The sequence below is a fragment of the Nansenia antarctica genome, assembly GCF_963989245.1.
Source record: "Nansenia antarctica genome assembly, chromosome: 7".
In the NCBI taxonomy this organism is placed as follows: Eukaryota; Metazoa; Chordata; class Actinopteri; order Argentiniformes; family Microstomatidae; genus Nansenia; species Nansenia antarctica.
In genome coordinates, this window is record NC_137677.1 from 44,497,141 (window position 1) to 44,517,060 (window position 19,920).

The 19,920-nt window shown below is 42.9% G+C and overlaps 1 protein-coding gene across 1 annotated transcript; it reads left to right on the forward strand.

Annotated features, from left to right (window-relative positions):
- Window positions 1-12,023: 12,023 nt before the first annotated feature.
- On the forward strand, window positions 12,024-15,692 carry LOC308161846 (major histocompatibility complex class I-related gene protein-like; the record flags this gene model as incomplete). The annotated part of the gene is made up of 7 exons (XM_080535924.1): window positions 12,024-12,039; window positions 12,810-13,076; window positions 13,381-13,546; window positions 14,003-14,310; window positions 14,462-14,584; window positions 15,244-15,261; window positions 15,637-15,692. The coding sequence occupies 7 exons, from the start codon at window positions 12,024-12,026 to the stop codon at window positions 15,690-15,692; spliced, it is 954 nt and encodes a 317-aa protein (XP_080392050.1).
- Window positions 15,693-19,920: the final 4,228 nt, after the last annotated feature.

Below are 19,920 nucleotides of genomic sequence, written 5' to 3' on the forward strand. Positions count from 1 at the left end.
TAAAATCCTCCATTTTGGCCGCCATTGGCTAAAATCTGTAATTTGGCTCTACAAGTGTTAATATGTCATTTTATGAAGTTTTTATTTGTTTTCAGGCGAGAAAGTAACCATATATATTCACAAAATGTGTCCAGTTTATCAAAATAACCCGTTTATATATCTGAACTGACGTTTTTTCCCCCACTTCTGTGGGAAACTTCGCTAGCAACACGAGTAGAGCTTTGCATCTGCATCGCACGTTGAAGTACGTCAAGCCCATCCCACCAGGTTGCGCCAGAACGGTGGGTCACGGTCCGCGGTGTGCACGCAGTTTAAGACCTGGGAACACCACCACTAGTGTGCCCTTGAGTAAAACCTGGGAACACCACCACTAGTGTGTCCTTGAGTAAGACCTGGGAACACCACCACTAGTGTGCCCTTGAGTAAGACCTGGGAACACCACCACTAGTGTGCCCTTGAGTAAGACCTGGGAACACCACCTCTAGTGTGTCTTTGAGTAAGACACTCAGCCCTCAGTTACTCCAGGGAGATTGTCCCTGTAATCTCTAACTGTAAATCTCTTTGGATTAAAGCGTAGACTGCTAAATGGTAAAAATGTAAAATACCTCACTTACATCACTGAACTTAGTATTGTGTGTGTGTGTGTGTGTGTGTGTGTGTGTGTGTGTGTGTGTGTGTGTGTGTCCTAACAGGAGAGAAGCAGAGACCAGAGGAGGATATGAAGTCATCTCATCTGACGTAGATTAGGTGCACCTCGACACAAACATGATTGTCTAAAACAGCACTGTATCTGATTATAACTCTTATTGTTACTGCACTTGATTAGCGGATGGCAGAAATATACATTATACAACGGATAGATCCGGTCCATTGTCTCTATTGGTCAGTTTTGTCCATTGTCTCTATTGGTCAGTTTGGTCCATTGTCTCTTTTGGTCAGTTTGCGTTCCAGCCGTGCCGATATCCATGATATACGCACTGCTAAATGGAATGTTGACACATCTTTTCATAATTACTCGTTAACCGTTAACCGTTGTATAAAAGCGTTATGGAACGAGGAGCCGTGGTATATTGTGGATATCGGCACAGCTAGGGGGTGGATATATATAACGGCACTCTGCTTCGCGTCGTGCCTAACCACCCCGCTAGCCGTGCCGATATCCACAATATACCACGGCTTCTCGTTCCATAACGCTTAACTATACTATACAACAAAAATCACGTTTTGAACTTTTTTTTTTCTTTTTATGAAATATATTTTAGGGTTAGGGTTGAAATATATTTTAGGGTTAGGGTTGAAATATATGTTAGAAAATATTTTTTATATTTTCTAGGATTTCGTCATAATTCACACATCCATGTGTCTTCTTGTGGTTTATCGTTGGTGTGTCTGTATCTGTCTGTATTTATCTGCTGCCTCCTGACCTCCTGATATGTTGTAACCATGGTAACCAGCGGCCACGCCCTCTCCGTCTGACTCTCCTGTCCCTGCGAGAGGGAAACATTGATGATGTCACCAGGTGATGACGTCACCAGGTGATGATGTAACATGAGTCGGTTGTTACGTCTGACGTCAAACGTGACGTTTTGCAATTTCCGGGTCCAAACCAGAAATTCCCTGCACCAGTGTACCAGTGTACTACAGTGGTAGAATGACAGTTCAATCGTTTTTTAGACTCAGATCTATTCATACAACAAGGGACACAGCACTTTCCCGTTTTTTCCCATATTTGTCAGCGTCTTTGAGCCTCGGAAAAGCGCTATATAAATATAATGAATTATTATTATTACTGAGGCATTTCGAAGACAGCGCCTCAGCCAACTTTGGACCCGGAAACACGTCACGACAACCGAATTGGTATCAAACTATTTTGGTCCAACAAATTGTGTCTGTGACGGTGTTGCTGCAGGCTTAAAAGTGATCATTTATACAGTGAAGAAATGCAAAAAAACGTTTATTTTAATAGTTTATTTTGACAGTACCTGTATGAATTTCTATCAACCTCTGTAATAATGAGCATTGTAGAGATTGTATGTGTCTTAGCCCATGGTCACAGTATGTACTCAACTCACTATGCAAAGAAATATCAATAAAAGTTAATTTTATAAAACAATACATTGCTTTGTTGGGTGCAACATAGAAACACAAGTCATTTACATTTTCACATTTCTGGTATTTAACAGACACCGTTATCCAAAGCCACTTACAACAAATACAAAGTAAATCAACAGTATATAGAAACAGTAACCTGTTTCTCCAGTGTAGCCTATATTAAAAACAACAATAATAATTTAAAAATAAATAAATCATTCTTCCGTCTTTTAGCACGACGACTGCCAATAGATTATAGATGGCTTTTCCTGCTACGACTGGTGGATAGATGATTCACTCATTCATTTGGTTAAATGTATTGATTGTAAGTCGCTTTGGAATAAGGCGTCTGCTTTCCGTCTGTTTCATGCCTGAAGAAGGTCTATGACCGAAAGCAATAACATAGAGAAATGGAGGGGATGATGGTGTTGGATGCTGAGCTGAAGTCAATGAACAGCGTCCTTGTGTAGGTGTTGCTTGTGTCTGGGTGGGTCAGGGTGGGGTGAAGTGCCGTGGAGATAGCGTCCTCCGATGACCTGTTCTTGCGGTATACTGCTGTGTAAGGTTTGGGGGGTCGCTCTATTTGTTGAGGGACCCTTTGGCGTCCTCTGGTGTTCATGTATGTACTTTTGTTTGTCCTAATTACCGTGATTATTATATTATTTTATTATCCCTCTGTGTCTTCCCTGTTTGTCGGTTGTTCACTATACGTTGCGTAAGTTGCGTAAGTTGTGTGTGTGTGTGTGTGTGTGTGTGTGTGTGCGCCTGTCTTAGCCTTATCGTTCCTCGTCTGCTTAGGAAATAAGTATCGAATGACTATTGTAAGTAGGCCTATATTGCCTTGCCCTGCTGTATTGACGGCGTTTTGGGGAGTCTAAACCTTCTCCCCTTTTGTTTTGTTGTTTATTATTAATTAATTTAATTAATTAATTAATTTTGCCATTTAGCAGACGCTTTTAATCCAAAGCGCCTTACAATTACGAATTACAGGGACATTCCCCCTGGAGTAACTGAGGGCTAAGTGCCTTACTCAAGGGCACACTAGTAGTGGTGTGGTTTCAGGCGGGATTTGAACTCACAACGTTCCGATCACAAGTCCAACTCACTACCACTAGACCACCACTACCCCCGTTTATGGTTTTTTATTTAAGTAGCCTATTTATCGGAGACCTTGCTTTCTCCCCTTTTGTTTAATCGCTTACTGTTATTATTCCCGTTTGCTCAAATAAAGAGTGCCTTTATTTTTGAATCATACTCCTGCAACTGTCTACTCTGTTCTGCTCTGCACCTGCGTCCAAATACATTAGCTCCGCGTAACACTGCTCTAGTTTGGGGGTCTAGTTTGGGTGAAAGCTTGGGAGTTTTTACGTGGTCAAGGAGCACCTCCTCAAAGCACTTCATGGTGCCGGACGTGAGAGCAACATGTTACAGGTTACACAGTACAGGTTGGACATGGTCATTATGTCTGCGCTCCTACTGACAGACATGTTACAAACGATGCGCTCCTGTGTGTCTAGTGCAGATAAAGCACGACACAAGTGTCAATGAATCAAAGTAATCAACTTCATAACATTATAATCCTTAACACCCCCTTCACAAACTGTCTGGTGACCATGGCGACCAACAAAACCACGTTTCCATGCCAACCGCGTGACCTTCGACCTATCAGGCGAGGGACCGTCTTCACCGACTCATCAAGCGGAGCCTTTCACAACCAACCGACACGATTACCGTTGTTGTGTTGATAGCTAGTAATAATAATAACAATAATAATAACAATAATAATAACAATAATAATAATACTAATACTACTACTACTACTGTATCAATGTGCACACACACACTTGGTCGCCATTCATCAAACTCCTTTATTGGTCACGTTGTACATTCAACATGCAGTAGCTGGTATAGCGCCCCTACAGGCCACTATCGGTACATCTCCCTTTTTCTAAGGATTAAGATGAAGTTGATCTCAGAGAATAACAGTTCACAGATATTACAAGTCTATATCTATAGCTTAGCATACGTACTAGAATTCTCAAGATGTACTCTCCAGCTTGTACAAATAAACAATGTAACGGTACTCTAAACAGTACAATTATTACACTTCTCTTAACTCTTCCCTTTTTTTTTTTTTTTTTTTTTTTTTTTTTCATTGAAAACAAACTGTAATGGAACCATACAGCATCAATTCACAAATAACCTGAGTCCAGAAACAAACAGTAATGACCCTGAGAACAGAACTCCAAGTCCGCAATAAAAAATTAAATAAAAATAATAAACCCACCCTTTCTGTGCGTGTTATTAGCACTCCTCTACAAGTCTCCTAGGTTTGACAATGGACCTACTCGGCCTTTGAACCCGCTCCACCCCAGGGGAGGGTGACTCGACAGGAGGGCTGTCCGTGTCTGATTGAGTATGCCCCCCTTCTATTTGCTCTCCCGGAGTCTCCCTGTCATTGCCATTCTCTGCAGGCTGTGGTTCTGGGCGTGGAATCTTCAACAGGTGTCTTCCGGTTCCTGCGGATTGTATTGCCATTCTCGGTAAGTACCTCGTATGATCTTGGAGCAGTCTCTTTAAGGACCTGTGCGACCGGTCCCCATCTTCCTTCGCATCTGACTCTCACTAGGTCCTCTCGTTCAAGAGGTCCCAAGGGCCGTGCTCTTTTGTCATAGGCACGTTTGGACCGGTCCTCTCTCTGTGTGGACCGGTGCTCTCTCTGTGTGCGGTGGTCAGCGCGCTGGAGCAGGTGCTCTGCTGACGGCAGCTTTGTCTTGAGCCTCCTGTTCATCAGCAACTCTGCTGGTGAGCGGCCACCTTCCAGCGGTGATGCTCTGTAGTTGAGGACTGCCAGGTACGGGTCCTCACCCGCTTCCGCTGCTTTCCTTAGCAGTCGTTTCACGATTTGCACTCCCTTTTCCGCTAGACCATTTGACTGCGGGTACAGTGGGCTTGAGGTTACATGCTTGAATCCATACTGTTTTCCGAACTCTGCGAACTCCTGGCAGCTAAACTGCGGCCCATTATCACTTACTAAAGTCACTGGAATACCGTGCCTTGCGAAAATAGACTTAGAATGAGCGATCACTTGCTTTGCTGTGGTATCAGACAACAGCGCATACTCTGGATAGTTTGAATGGTAGTCCACTATGATTAAATAGTCTCTCCCTTTCAGCTGAAATAAGTCTGCACCTACTTTTTCCCATGGCTCGGTTGGTTTGCTATGAGGCAGAAGCGGCTCTCTAGGCTGCATATATCTATGCTGTTGGCAAATCCCACATCGCTGTACTACAGTCTCAATATCTCTGTTCATGTATGGCCAAAACAGTACCTCACGAGCCCGCCTCTTGCTTTTCTCTATTCCCAAATGGCCCTCATGTGCTAACTTAGCCATCTCTGGTCTCATGGAGCCGGGAACTACTATTTTGTTACCTTTAAGGAGTACCCCGTCGATCACTGTCAGTTCATCTCTAGTGTGACGATACGGACTTGGCAGTATCCTGGCCTCATCTCCTGGTGAGAGGATGGCCGCTATGACCTCCTGCAACTCTCTGTCGCTTGCTGTTTCCTGCGCGAACTGGGCCCATTTCTCATTTGATGCAGGCAGCTGGGCCTTCACACAGTCCACATGGATTTGCACCTCCTGCTCGGTGCTGCTCGGGCCCGTGTCACTCAAACTCGCTCTGCTGAGAGCGTCTGCCACTATTAAGTACTTTCCTGGAGTGAACTCGAGCGTCATGTGGTACTTCTGTAGCCGTAACATGAGACGCTGGATGCGTGGCGGTGCATCTCCAAGTGGCTTTCTGGAAATGGCAATAAGCGGCTTGTGATCAGTCTCTAGTATTATTTCCCTGCCGTAGATATATTCATGGAACTTTTCACATCCGAAAACCGCGCCTAATGTCTCTTTCTCAATTTGCGCATAGTTGCGCTCTGCAGATGACATCGTTCGGGATGCGTAAGCGACGGGAAACCATTCTGTGCCGTGTCGTTGGAGCAGCACCGCTCCGAGACCCTCTTTGGATGCATCAGTAGAGACTTTGACCGGTTTGTCAACATCATAGTACTTTAACACCGGCTCTTTGATCAGGTTGGCCTTTAACACCTCCCACTCATTTGCATGTTCGTGTTCCCACTGCCATTCGTTTTGCTTTTCCAGTAGACTACGGAGGGCCTTTGAGCTTGCAGACAGATTTGGTATGAACTTCCCCATGTAGTTGACTAACCCTAATGCTCTTTGCAGGTCTGTTTTATCTTTTGGCGCTGGCATCTCTACTATTGCCCTTATTTTCTCTGGATCAGGCTGTATCCCTTCCGCGGACAACTTGTCACCTAGGTAAGTAACCTCTGTCACCCCAAACTCACATTTCGACTTGTTCAGTTTAAGCCCTGCTTTACGTGCTTGTTCTAGCACCCCGCGTAGCCTCTCGTCGTGTTCTTCTTTTGTTGTGCCCCAGACCACTATGTCGTCAATAAACACACCCACACCCTCCATACCATCAAACAGCTGCTGCACTGTTTTGTGGAACACCTCTGGAGCTGAGCATATCCCAAACGGTAAGCGGAGAAAGCAATGCCTTCCAAATGGTGTGTTAAAGGTACACAGTTTGGAGCTGTCTTCGTCTAGAACGATCTGATAGAACCCTGATGATGCGTCTAACTTAGAAAAGAAACGCGCGCCTGCCATAGCATTAGTTATGTCTGAGTTAGTTGGTAGTTTGTAGTGTTCTCTTTTGATCCACTTATTCAGGTCTTTTGGGTCTATACAGAGCCTCAAGTCACCATTCTTTTTCTCAACTATCACCAGAGAACTGACCCACTCAGTCGGTTCCTCTACTTTCCTCACTATGCCCTTCTCTATAAGGGCTTGTAGTTCTGCTTTCAGCCTAGCTTTAAGGGTCACCGGCACCTTCCTTGCCGGGTGGATGACAGGTTCCGCATTTGCTTTTAACTGGATTCTGTACTGCCCAGGTAGGCATCCTATACCACCGAAGACGTCTCTATATTGCTTCCTTATTTTTTCTGTGTCAGCTACAGTCTCATGCTGTTCCTCAGCTGCACCACTAGGTGTCACTACAGACCTGTCAATTACATGCACTCTTTTGATGAGGCCCAATCTCTCACAGGATTTCAGACCTAATATGGTCTGTCTATCACCCTCAACCAACACAAACATAGCATTAACAGAGTGCCCTTTCCTTGACAGTGTGACCCTACATACCCCTTTTGTAGGAATCGGTTCATCATTGTACGTTCTCAGATTAACCTTTTTCACATGCACTTTTGGCTTCTTGTACAGTTTATTAAAGTCTTTCATCGTCAGTATGTTCACCTGAGCCCCCGTGTCCAATTTCAGAGGAATTGTCGTTCCATTGATTTCCAGATTGGCTATCCACTCCTCCTTATTGTCCTCGTTCTCCACAGTTCCCACGAACCACTTCTCGTCATCCTCGTCTGTGTCGGTCGTGTCGCTGCCTTGTTGCACCACCTGTACTTTCTTTGACAGGCAGCATCGGGCGTAGTGATTCTTCCTACCGCATTTGCGACAGTCCACACCGTAAGCCGGGCAGTTATTCGCTGCATGTCTGCCCCCGCATCTGTCACAGTCTGTGTCCTTTGTGGGCCTGGGCGCGCGGGACTTTCCTTTGCTGTTCCACCTGCTAGCGGCCCTCTCATGCACTCTCTCATGCACCGCGTCCACCGATGCTGGTTCGGGCTCGAATGACTTGAGCTGCATCTTGGCGCTCTCTGACGCCTGGCAGATTTGTACTGCCTTCTCCAGGCTCAAATTGGATTCTCTGAGCAGTTGCATTCTCACCTTCTTGTCGACAACGCCGATGACGACCTGATCCCTTATTAGCGAGTCACACAATGTGCCAAAGTTGCACGACTGGCTTTTCAGACGCAAGTCCGTGACAAACTGTTCAATGGATTCTGACTCGGCCTGTACTCTGTTGCGAAAAACATACCGTTCGTACGTCTCATTTTTCCTAGGTGTGCAATATTCCTCAAACTTTGCTAGCACTGCTGCATACTTTTGGTCATCGCCCTCAGGAAACCGAAACGTGTTGAAAACGTCCCTCGCGGCTCTGCCTGCCACTGTGAGAAGCAGTGCTACCCTTCGACGTTCATGTTTCGCCTCTTCCAGACCGATTGCCAACACGTACAGCTCAAAACTTTGCTTGAAAGCTTTCCAGTTCTCGTGGACATTTCCACTTAACTTCAACTCGTCCGGCGACCGAATGTTATTCATCTTTGTAGGCTAGTGTCACCCCACTCCTGGTACCATGTATCAATGTGCACACACACACTTAGTCGCCATTCATCAAACTCCTTTATTGGTCACGTTGTACATTCAACATGCAGTAGCTGGTATAGCGCCCCTACAGGCCACTATCGGTACAACTACTACTACTACTACTACTACTACTACTACTACTACTACTACTACTACTACTACTACTACTACTACTACTACTACTACTAATAATAATAATAATAATAATACTAATACTACTACTACTACTACTAATAATAATAATAATAATAAGAATGCAATAATAATAATAATAATAATAATAGTAATAACCTTTATTTGTATAGCACGTTGCAGCTCAAAGTGCTTTAATATAGTAGGCGCGCGCCTCCGTGTCTCCTCACCCACAGCGACAACTAGATGACGCATATTGTGCTCTTTTCCTCCGTTCACAGCGACAACTAGACGCTCTTTTCTTTAAATCCAGATGCGGGGTTTGGTGGGTTTGCTCCTCTGCGTTCACAGCGCATCTGCAGGTCAGTGAGCTCCAACACAAATTAAAATAAGAAGTAATCAGTCAATGAGATTCAGTGAAATAAAAATAAGAAGTCAGTCAAATGTAATGAAACCCATAGGAGCAGGGAAGTATTGGGTGTGTCTGTCTGGGGGTGAAAGGGGCAGAAAGGTAAACACACAGAGCCAAGTATGCTAACCTGAGCCAGCAAGAAAAGCAGCCGAAAATGGAAGAATTAAAAGGCAGCCTGCATGCTCAACATAATGTGCGCAAAAAAAGTGACAGCAAGTCAAATGATGCAGTGTAATGCAGCAGTGAAAGTGAAGCTGACCCTGACCAGAAACAGGCTTTTAACAATGTCAGCTTGTCAAGAAACACTATCGCAGTTCCCAGTATCTCTGTTTGACGGATTTCCACCGCACAAAACCTTTATTTTAATGATTTATTTCACCTTTATTTATTCAGGGAGGGCCAGTTGAGAGCAAGCTCTCTCTTTTCCAATGACGCCCTGATTACATAACAATACAACTACAGTAATAACATACACACAGGAAACACATTACAGAATGGCAAATAACAGATCAGGTATCAAAGTAACCTTCAGGTACATACAATATCATGAAACGTATTTCAATCAACAATAGGTCTAATGTAATATCCAGTGTGCATTCTAATGGTTGTGCAAGCATGTTGTTGTTATGTGCAGGGATTGATCAGTGGATTAGGAGGACGGTGTGTGAATGGAGAGGTAGATTGATCAGTGGATTAGGACGGTGTGTGAATGGAGAGGTAGATTGATCAGTGGATTAGGATGGTGTGTGAATGGAGAGGTGGACTTGGTGTGTCCAGGGTCAGCCGACATCACTCTCACCTCCCACACAGTCCACAGCATGTCTGAGTAACCTCAACCACAACCTGACCAGTATAGTTATGACCTGAAACAACCCGTGTGTGTGTGTGTGTGTGTGTGTGTGTGTGTGTGTGTGTGTGTTCATGCAGCCACATGCTTACTATAATTGTAGTTTATTAGTTTATTATATCGAGGACGATCCAAATACATGAAGCTTATAAAATACAGTAAAAAAGGCAGCGAAGTACCCGGCACATAGAAGTACACATAGAAGCCACAGGACAATTACAGGCCACACAACATTAAGCACTTACAAACAGCAATAATCAAAGCAATTCCTCATTAGTAATGATGAAAGCTTCTTAATCTCATAAAAGATTTATGTTGTAATAACACAGAGAAATGTGAGAGTGTGAGCCCACATACAGTATTTCTGCATCTACGTACATGCATATATATATATACTGTATATATATATATATATATATATATATATATATATATATATCGATGCACAAGCATGTGTTTTTGTTACCGAACTCATTTTTAAAATAAATTGTACAATAGTTGTACACTTGAATGTGAGCTTGCCATTATTTTTCCTAGACTTCTGCTTTCAGAGCTAGTTATTAATTAAGTTATTACTAAAACCAATAATGCAGAGGCAATTATGTAATATAGTAATAATAATAACTTATTTGTATAGTGCTTTTCCTGCAAACGTTGCAGCTCAAAGTGCTCCAATCATTATATAATCATAATTGAATTATTTAGTCATTTAAAGGCAATATTAAAAAGATGGGTTTTTAGTCTTGACTTGAACATATTTGCTGAGGTTGCATCCCTAATGTAAACTGGCAGCCAAATCTCACCAAATCTCTTCTTTGGTACATGTGGTACACAGAGAAAACCAGCGTCAGAAGACCTGAGAATATAAGTGTGTTATTCTCCCATAAGTGTGTATGTGGTGTGGTTTGTAAACATGCTCTGGCTTGTGTGTGCTTCTATTGGGCTGATATGCTAGCAAAAGATCTTTCAGATATTCTGGTGCTGTGCCAGTGAGTGAGAGTTTATAAACAAGCAGAAGGATCTTGAAATCTATTCTGAACTTAACAGGAAGCCAGTGTAGCGTGTGTGTGGACTAATTGCAGCTGGCCAATAGCTTTCTTCGGAAGACCAGAAAGGAGACTGTTACAATAGTCCAATGTGTAATAACAAAAGCATGCTGATACACTTCTGCATCAGCTTGCCGGAGAATATTTCTAACTTTTGCAATATTCCGTAGATGATAAAAAGCATTTCTAGTGATAGATTTGATGTGAGGCTCAAAGCTTAAGTCAGAATCTATAATCACACCTAGATTCTTAGCTTCATGTTTGCAGTTTGAAAGCCAGGTTCCCATCGTATTCGACAATTTGTCTTTTTGTGGTTTTGGTCCAATGACAAGAATCTCAGTTTTGTCCTGATTTAGTTGTAGAATTTTTTGGGACATCCAAAGTTTTATATCTCGGAGACAATTCTCCAGCGAGCTGAGTGCATGTGAATTATCAGGCAATACTGATATGTACAGCTGATCATCTATCATCAGCATAACTATGAAAATGTACACCATGTTTTCTGATGATTCCACCTAATAGGATCATGTACAGGGAGAAGAGCAAGGGACCAAGAATAGACCCCTGAGGGACCCCACATGTGATGTCAATATGATAAAGAGTAGATACATGTATAGAGTCAGTTACAACCGGCCCTTTGAGGGCAACCATGAGGCTGATGTGGGGGGGGGAATTGAGTTTGAGGAGGAGAGGAGAGAGGGATGATAGAGGGTGTAGGGTGTTAGGAGGAGGACAGGAGAGAGGGATGATAGAGGGTGTAGGGTGTTAAGAGGAGGAGAGAAGAGAGGGGGATGATAGAGGGTGTAGGGTGTTAGGAGGAGGACAGGAGAGAGGGATGATAGAGGGTGTAGGGTGTTAGGAGGAGGAGAGAAGAGAGGGGGATGATAGAGGGTGTAGGGTGTTAAGAGGAGGAGAGGGGGATGATAGAGGGGGTAGGGTGTTAAGAGGAGGAGAGGGGGATGATAGAGGGTGTAGGGTGTTAAGAGGAGGAGAGGGGGATGATAGAGGGTGTAGGGTGTTAAGAGGAGGAGAGGGGGATGATAGAGGGGGTAGGGTGTAACAAACACAATGCTCTCCTATGTTGTAGGTCGACTGAATAAGAAGAAAACACAAAGTAAAAGTGTTTCATGTTCAACGTAGATTTGAATCGACAGTCGCTTATTGTCTGAAGATTCACCATCAGTGTGACCAAATATGATGGTAAACCTCCTTTGTAAGAGTTCATACATACAGAGATTATGGGCCCTATTATGCACTTCATAAGTCTTAAGCAATAAGACGAGGCGGTAGATCTAAACTTAAGACGTGGAGGCGTGGTCAAGGCCACTTTGCTATTATGCGTGCTGTAGTGGGCGCCTAAAACCCGGCGCTAAGCAAAGAAATTAGTCATGGGCGTGTTTTGGGCGTCTTCTCAATCAACCCAATCAGCGTGCCAGGTGCCATTCCCTTTAAGAACCGGCTGCGTTGAGTCATTAGCGCTATGCTATTATGGAAGTCCTAAGAAGGAGGTCAGCGCGCTTCTCTGCCTCTCCCTTCTGAAATAAAGCATTTATACTGTGACCGTAATTGACGTCTTGCCGTGGAGCCACGTGCGTGTTCATGTGTGCCCACATGCATGCATGCGCAAACCGCGGAGGCGCGCTCGTGTTTCAAAACGTGCATGAAGTCTAAACTTAAGAACTTTTCAAACCACTTCTTAGCGCTAGGAGCAAAGTCAGATCGCATAATAGCAGGGGCGCCTAGTGCACTTCATTAACATATGAACACTCCCACAATGAGTAATATATGCACGGGAGTATTACGTCTTATGTGTGGGCGCCTATCGACACCGGCATAATAGCAGTAGCGCGTATGAAGCGCATAATAAGGGTGGCGGTAGGTTTTAACCTGGCGGTGCGTCTTAATTAAGACTTAAGACGGCAAGTTAAGAAGTGCATAATAGGGCCCTATATCTCTGCATACTTTCATTCGTGTTTCTTCTAGTGACCCACACCTTTCAGTATTTCTACACTGCATCCTCTGGAGTTCCAAACCTCCCAGAGTTTGTGGTTGTGGGGATGGTGGATGGTGTTCAGATTGGACACTATGACAGCATCACCAAGAGAGCCGTGTCGAACCAGGACTGGATGAACAACGCAACTGCAGAAGACCCACATGTCTGGGAGAGGGAGACTCTGCGTTTGATGGGCGAGCAGCAGTACTTCAAAACAGACATTGGTGATCTAAAGCAGCGTTTCAACCAGAGTGGAGGTAAGAGCAACACCTTCTTTACTGTTACATTCCTTTTGATGGTTTTAACCATCATTGATATTCCCGTGTTGTTCTCTTGGATCTGGGAAAGTTTTGACATGATCTCTCCCTCTCCCTCTCCCTCTCCCTCTCTCTCTCTCTCTCTCTCTCTCTCTCTCTCTCTCTCTCTCTCTCTCTCTCTCTCTCTCTCTCTCCCTCTCTCTCTCTCTCCCTCTCTCTCTCTCTCTCCCTCTCTCTCTCTCTCCCTCTCTCTCTCTCTCTCTCTCTCTCCCTATCTCTCTCTCTCCCTCTCTCCCTCTCTCAGATGTTCATATTTACCAGAAGATGACTGGTTGTAGTTGGGATGAGGAGACTGGAGTCACAAGGGGGTTTCAGCAGTTTGGTTATGATGGAGAGGACTTCCTGTCCTTTGACCTGCGGACGTCTACATGGATCGCTCCAGTGTCACAGGCCGTCATCTACAAACACAGGTTGGACAGACAGCAAGCTTATAATGAGCACTTAAAACACTACTACACCCATGAGTGCATTGAATGGCTGAAGACATTCCTGCAGAACGGGAAGAGCACTCTGAAGAGGACAGGTACACACACACACACTGACATGTCACCTGACACAACATGTTCATATTCAACTACTTTGAAGTGGAACAATTACATTCCTTTTATTTACTGCTGCCCTTTCCCCCTCTGTCTCTCTCTCTCTCTTCCTCCCTCTCTCTCCTTCTCTCTCCCCCTCCCTCCCCCCCAAACTTCTGCTTTTTCCCCCCTCTCTCTCCCCCTTCTTCTCTCTTCCTCTCTCTCCCCTCTCCTTCTCACCCTCCCTTTCTCTCCCGTCTCCCTCTCTCTCCCCCCGTCCTCTCTCTCTCCCTCCTTCCTCTCTCCCTCCCTCTCTCTCTCTCTCTCTCTCTCCCCCCTCCCCCCCAGTCCCTCCCTGACTCCCTCAGTGTCTCTGCTCCAGAAGACCCCCTCCTCTCCAGTCACCTGCCACGCTACAGGTTTCTACCCCAGAGAAGTTGTGATGTTCTGGAGGAGAGATGGACAGGAGGTGTATGAGGATGTGGAGTACGGAGAGGTTCTCCCCAACCTTGATGGAACCTTCCAGATGAGGACTCGCCTCACTCTGAAGCCTGAGGACTGGGAGAAGAACCAGTATGAGTGTGTGGTTCAGCTCTCTGGGATGGAGGACGACATCGTCATCAAACTGGAGCACTCCGTGATAAAGACCAACAGAGGTAAGAAGATACAACGTGATCATTCTCAGTGACTCAAAGTTCACAAAGTCCCTTCAGGATCTCTTACTGAGTGACAGAGAAAGTGGCTTGGTTGAGAGGAAACCAAACTGTGACCCTAAGTTCCAGTCTGACTGCTCTGTGTTGGTTACAGGTACCACTGACCCCGCCCCCCCCATCATTGGAGCTGTGGTCGGACTCCTCCTCATCATCATCATCATCATCATCATCATCACTGTGTTCTTCATCATGAAGAAGAAGAAGAAGAGCAAGAAAGGTGAAAAACGCCTCCTCTTCATCATATCATCAGTGGAGGTGTTGTTGTCAATATGTTGGCAGTGATGAAGTCGTCTGTATTGATGTGTTCTAGTGGAGTTGGTAGATGGAGATGTTTCACCAGGAATAGTGTTGTGATGTGAAGTCAGGGCTGTAGAAGTAGCGCCTCTAAGGAATCTAAAGAGAACATAGGCGTGTTATCAGGTTTGATCCTGTCAGGAATACCAAATACGTATGATTTGTATGATGTATGATATATTTTAATGTTTGATATTTGTAATTTAAGTATGTTTTAAATGTTTAATGTTATTTGTAATGTATGTTTTAAATGTGGACCCCACTAAAAGTAGCTCATACCTATGGGTATAGCTAATGGGGATCCTTCCAATAAATAAACAATAAATAAAATAAATAAACCAAATACACTAGAAATACAGGATGTGACATATGTAGTTAGTAACGTCTCATACACGTTGTTTAGTTAGTAAAGTGTCATACATGTTGGTTAGTTAGTAAAGTGTCATACATGTTGGTTAGTTAGTAAAGTGTCATACATGTTGGTTAGTTAGTAAAGTGTCATACATGTTGGTTAGTTGTAATATTCTACTAAAACAAACTATAAGAGTCAGTAATATCTTCATGTACAACTCTGTGTTTCAGGCTTCTCCCAAGCTAGCAGTAAGTATTCTCCACCTTCATGTTGCATTTACAAATGAACACTGAACTGAATGACAATCATGTGTGGCTGTTCACCATGTATCTTTTACTAGAAACCATAAAAACTAAAATATTTGCTTGCTTCAACATCTAATTTAATATTGCATCCATTTAGTTGTTGTTGTGTTTTATACTGTGTGAATGTTAATCTGCTACGGTGCGTCTTGGCCAGGGCTCCCTTGAAAAAGAGATTCATATCTCAAAGGGACCTGGATAAATAAAGCATGAATAAATACATGTAAATGTTGTTGACGTATAACATGGGACTGTTTCCATGTCAGAATGTAGTTCTGTATTCCTGGTTAGTTGAACCGGCCTTGTCTTGTTTCATTGTAGCTTCTGACGATAGTTCCAACAATTCTGCACCCAAAGATGAGGTTTCTCTGCACTGATCAAACAGGTGAGATTCTAGTTGTGGAAACAGACTTCATCCATGCATATGACACTAGTCCTCTGTTGACATGAGTCAGTGATTTAGGGCCGACATGTTAGGCAGTTCTAGAGTAGGTGGTGTCCATGAATGAATGAATGAATGGTCTTTATTGTCATTAATACAGTACAGGTACCATACAACGAAATTTAGGAGGGGTGAGTAAGGCACTTAGCCCTCAGTTACTCCAGGGAGATTGTCCCTGTAATCTCTTACTGTAAATCGCTTTGGATTAAAGCGTAGACTGCTAAATGGTAAAAATCAAAAATACCTCACTTACATCACTGAACTCAGTATTGACTGTGTGTGTATGTGTGTGTGTGTGTGTGTGTGTGTGTGTGTGTGTGTGTGTGTGTGTGTGTGTGTGTGTGTGTGTGTGTGTCCTAACAGGAGAGAAGCAGAGACCGGAGGAGGAAGTCATCTCATCTGACGTAGATTAGATGCACCTGGACACAAACATGATTGTCTAAAACAGCACTGTATCTGATTAGAAATTGTTACTGCACTTGATTAGTGGATGGCAGAAATATACAGTAACAAAAATCACGTTTTGAACTTTTTAGTAGAGGTGGGACGCGATTGAAAAATCTAATCTAATTAATTAGAGGCTTTTTAATTAATTAATAGAAATTAATCAAAAAGAAGCAACAGTTTTCAATTCAAATGGAACAGTTTTATAGTCCTGAGGGAGAGGGTTATTCTAGTGGGTTTATAGTCCTGAGGGAGAGGGTTATTCTAGTGGGTTAATAGTCCTGAGGGAGAGGGTTATTCTAGTGGGTTAATAGTCCTGAGGGAGAGGGTTATTCTAGTGGGTTTGTGTGATTCTGTTGTTTCTGTATCGGCAGGTAGAGAAACTGTTCTTGGGAAATACATTGTGTGTAAATCTGGTTTATTTGGATGAATAAAATGGGATTGAAAACAAACTAAATGTGCGAGTAGGCTACTATCTGTTATGTAAGTGTGTGCGTGTGTGTGTGTGTGTGTGTGTGTGTGTGTGTGTGTGTGTGTGTGTGTGTGTGTGTGTGTGTGTGTGTGTGTGTAGAACATTAAGGTTAACCCTTGCACCGTTAATTACCGCTTGCTTATCATTATTGTTACTTAATTAACATTTAAATTACATTAGCTTTTTGGTCTCTATCCCGTTCAGAGAAGAGAACAAGTGTGGGTGTAACATTCATATTAGGGTTACGGTTAACCCTAGTTAATCATGTAACCACAAACTGTCAACTTGCCCCAAGGCCTTCTGGGACCTGCAGTTCTACCTATTCTTAGCCAAAACACATTTTGTGTGAATTGATAAAAGTATATAAAAAGAGAGAGAGAGTGTAAAATCCTTTAAAGCCACACTGAGGCCAAGCTGCGCGGACTGGGCGACTCCACCCGACTGACGAGAGAGACGTGGGGACGAGGTGACCCCGCCCCCCTCCCGGACTTCCACCCGCTCTGGTTGGACAGCAGCGTTCCGCTTCTCGCCTCTGATTGGTGGCGGAAGCCGTCACTCAATGTCAATTTGTCTTCTTACAGCAAGAAAAGGCCGCATTCCAAACCTCTCAAACTGAATTAGTTCTCTACTCTCCCACAAAAGCGTGACATTAAAATAAATAAGTGTTGCACCCCCCCCCCCCCCCCAAAATATTATTATTATTATAACACGAATACATTCTTTGTGTGTATCACGATGTCTAACCAGGGGGCCATTCCACTAAAGGTGGATCAGTATAGCGGCGATTGAAATAAATGCGGCGATCAGGCAACTCGAGATTGGAATTCAAGCCTCAGGTGATTCCTCGAATGAGGATCAGCCTTGTGTCATCAGTGTCTGAAGACAGGCTTACAAATCTTCGATATGGGCGCGTGCACGCAGACATAAAGAGCCCAGAAGAGTCGATCTGTCGAAATGAAGATACTCCACTCTGCAGGGGTACTACATTTGCGCAGCATTCCCGAATTATTGATCTTTATGAAGACGGAAAAAGAAGATGTAAAATAGTGCAATACTGCCGCAATTAACAAGGCGAGGGAAATGGTTTGGCAAGAAATTGCTGACCGATTAAATGCGTAGGTCATACTAGCCCCAGTTATTGTTATATGTTCATATTTTAATAAATGAATATTGTGATATCAGCAGCAGGCTACAAACCGTCATATTGCCACAATGGCCTAGTGGTATCTACCGCTGCCACAGGATTTTTTCATCATTTTTAGACGTGGTTCGAATCCCTCTTCAGACGCACTTTTTACTGCATTTCGTTGTCTGAATCTAATCTAAAATCTCATCTAAAAAAGTATGTAGGCTATAAAAGTATGGTGCAGGCTAATTTACAAGAACTGACACGATTACAATGGTGTTTGAAGCCTTTGCATGAAATCTTCGGTTAAATGTAAAAAAAGATATACTTAGTCAAGTCTCGAACTCGCAACCTTTGGGACTCTAGCCAGCTGCCTTAACCACTGCGCCAACCAGACTGCTGTGATAACAGCAATGCAAGTTGATAGACATACCTATTCATTTTATTTTTTACACTTTTTAATTTATGTATCCATCGATCTATCTATCTATCACACTTTCAAAATATCTAGTTATCTATCACACAATCAAACTATCTATCGATCGATCACACTTTCAAATTATCAAATGATCTATCTATCACACAGTCAAACTATCTAATCTATCTATCTCGTGTGAAGTGGGAACTAATATTTCCTAAAAGACACGAGGAACTGTCGTTCGGGGTTTAGTTTCCGCCTGTGAGCCTTTTTTGGTCTTACTATAGCCTGTGTTTTAGCCTGGTCGCGACCAGTGTAAATTCACAGATGGGAATTTAAAACTCACTGTTTTATGTACTGAAACTATGTAATTTTTATGTACTGAAAATATGTAAATAAACTTTGATAGCAGACGGCAGGAAATGCCCCGTCCAAGGTTCCTTTCCTCCGCCTATCTGAATGATCAACCTACCATAAACCACATATACCCCTAGAATGAAGTTTATGACCGCTGTCATCTCAGTTAATAAAATAATTAACATCTGAATCGTTTCTCATTTATGATATAACGTCTGGGAGGGAAATACATGAGAGCTATTTCAAATTACATAGGCCTACATATTAATAATAATAATAATAACTTTATTTGTATAGCGCTTTTCCTGCAAACGTTGCAGCTCAAAGTGCTTTAATCATTATATAATCTTAATTTAATTATTTTGTCATTTAAAGGCAATATTAAAAGGATGGGTTTTTATCATCTTAATTTAATTATTTTAAAATGATGGCCACTGGGAGAATGGATTTTCATTTCACGGTAAACGAACACAAAAAACACACATATTCAATCGGAATTTCAATTTACAAAATGTAAGGGAATTGTGCTATATTCTGGACAAATAGCAGGTTAGAAATTAACATATTTAACTGGAGGGACTTGTTGGGTCTAAATGTTCGGTTGCGGAATAAACTAAAAAGGAGATCAGCTTTAGGTTCATTAGATATTAATACGTCTATAGCTCTAGTTGGGTCTAATCTTGGTAGCAATTAGCATCATTGTCTTCCACATTCATGTATCTGTTTTAACAAGAGAGCAGCATGTCATCAAATTCTCAACGTTTATAATGGAATTACGTCACTGTAACGAGGTCTGTTATTATGACGTCGTGCACTCAAACCTAGAAATACTGCACCAATGCATAGATCACTTTAGTTAGTCATTGAAGACTATCGATCTACTTACTGTACAGAAGGTAGGCCTAAGTAGTCATCATATTGTTTGTTGATTTGGGCCTGGGCTGATATCCATGTCAGGTGCATGTCAGATGGATGGATTTAACTGATTGAAGTAAGTTGACTGTTTTAGTTGACCTAACCAGTGTTTGTGTGTTTTCCCACCAACCTTAGGACAAGATGAAGTCGTCAGTTGTCCTCAGTGTTTTGTGTGTACTCTTCTGTGTTTTTACTGAGTACATCTACACCAGCAATGCCCCCCGAAGAGTCATCCCCTACAAGAGTAAGTATATATATAATATGAATTGGTATTCATATTAGATTAATGTAATATGCAATATGTATTAACATGTATGTAATTATAGGTATATTCATATTATATTATTATTATAAATGTATATCATATTACAATATATATTATTAATACTGTACATTCAATAATGTATGTGGATTTGGGCATATCCCTGATG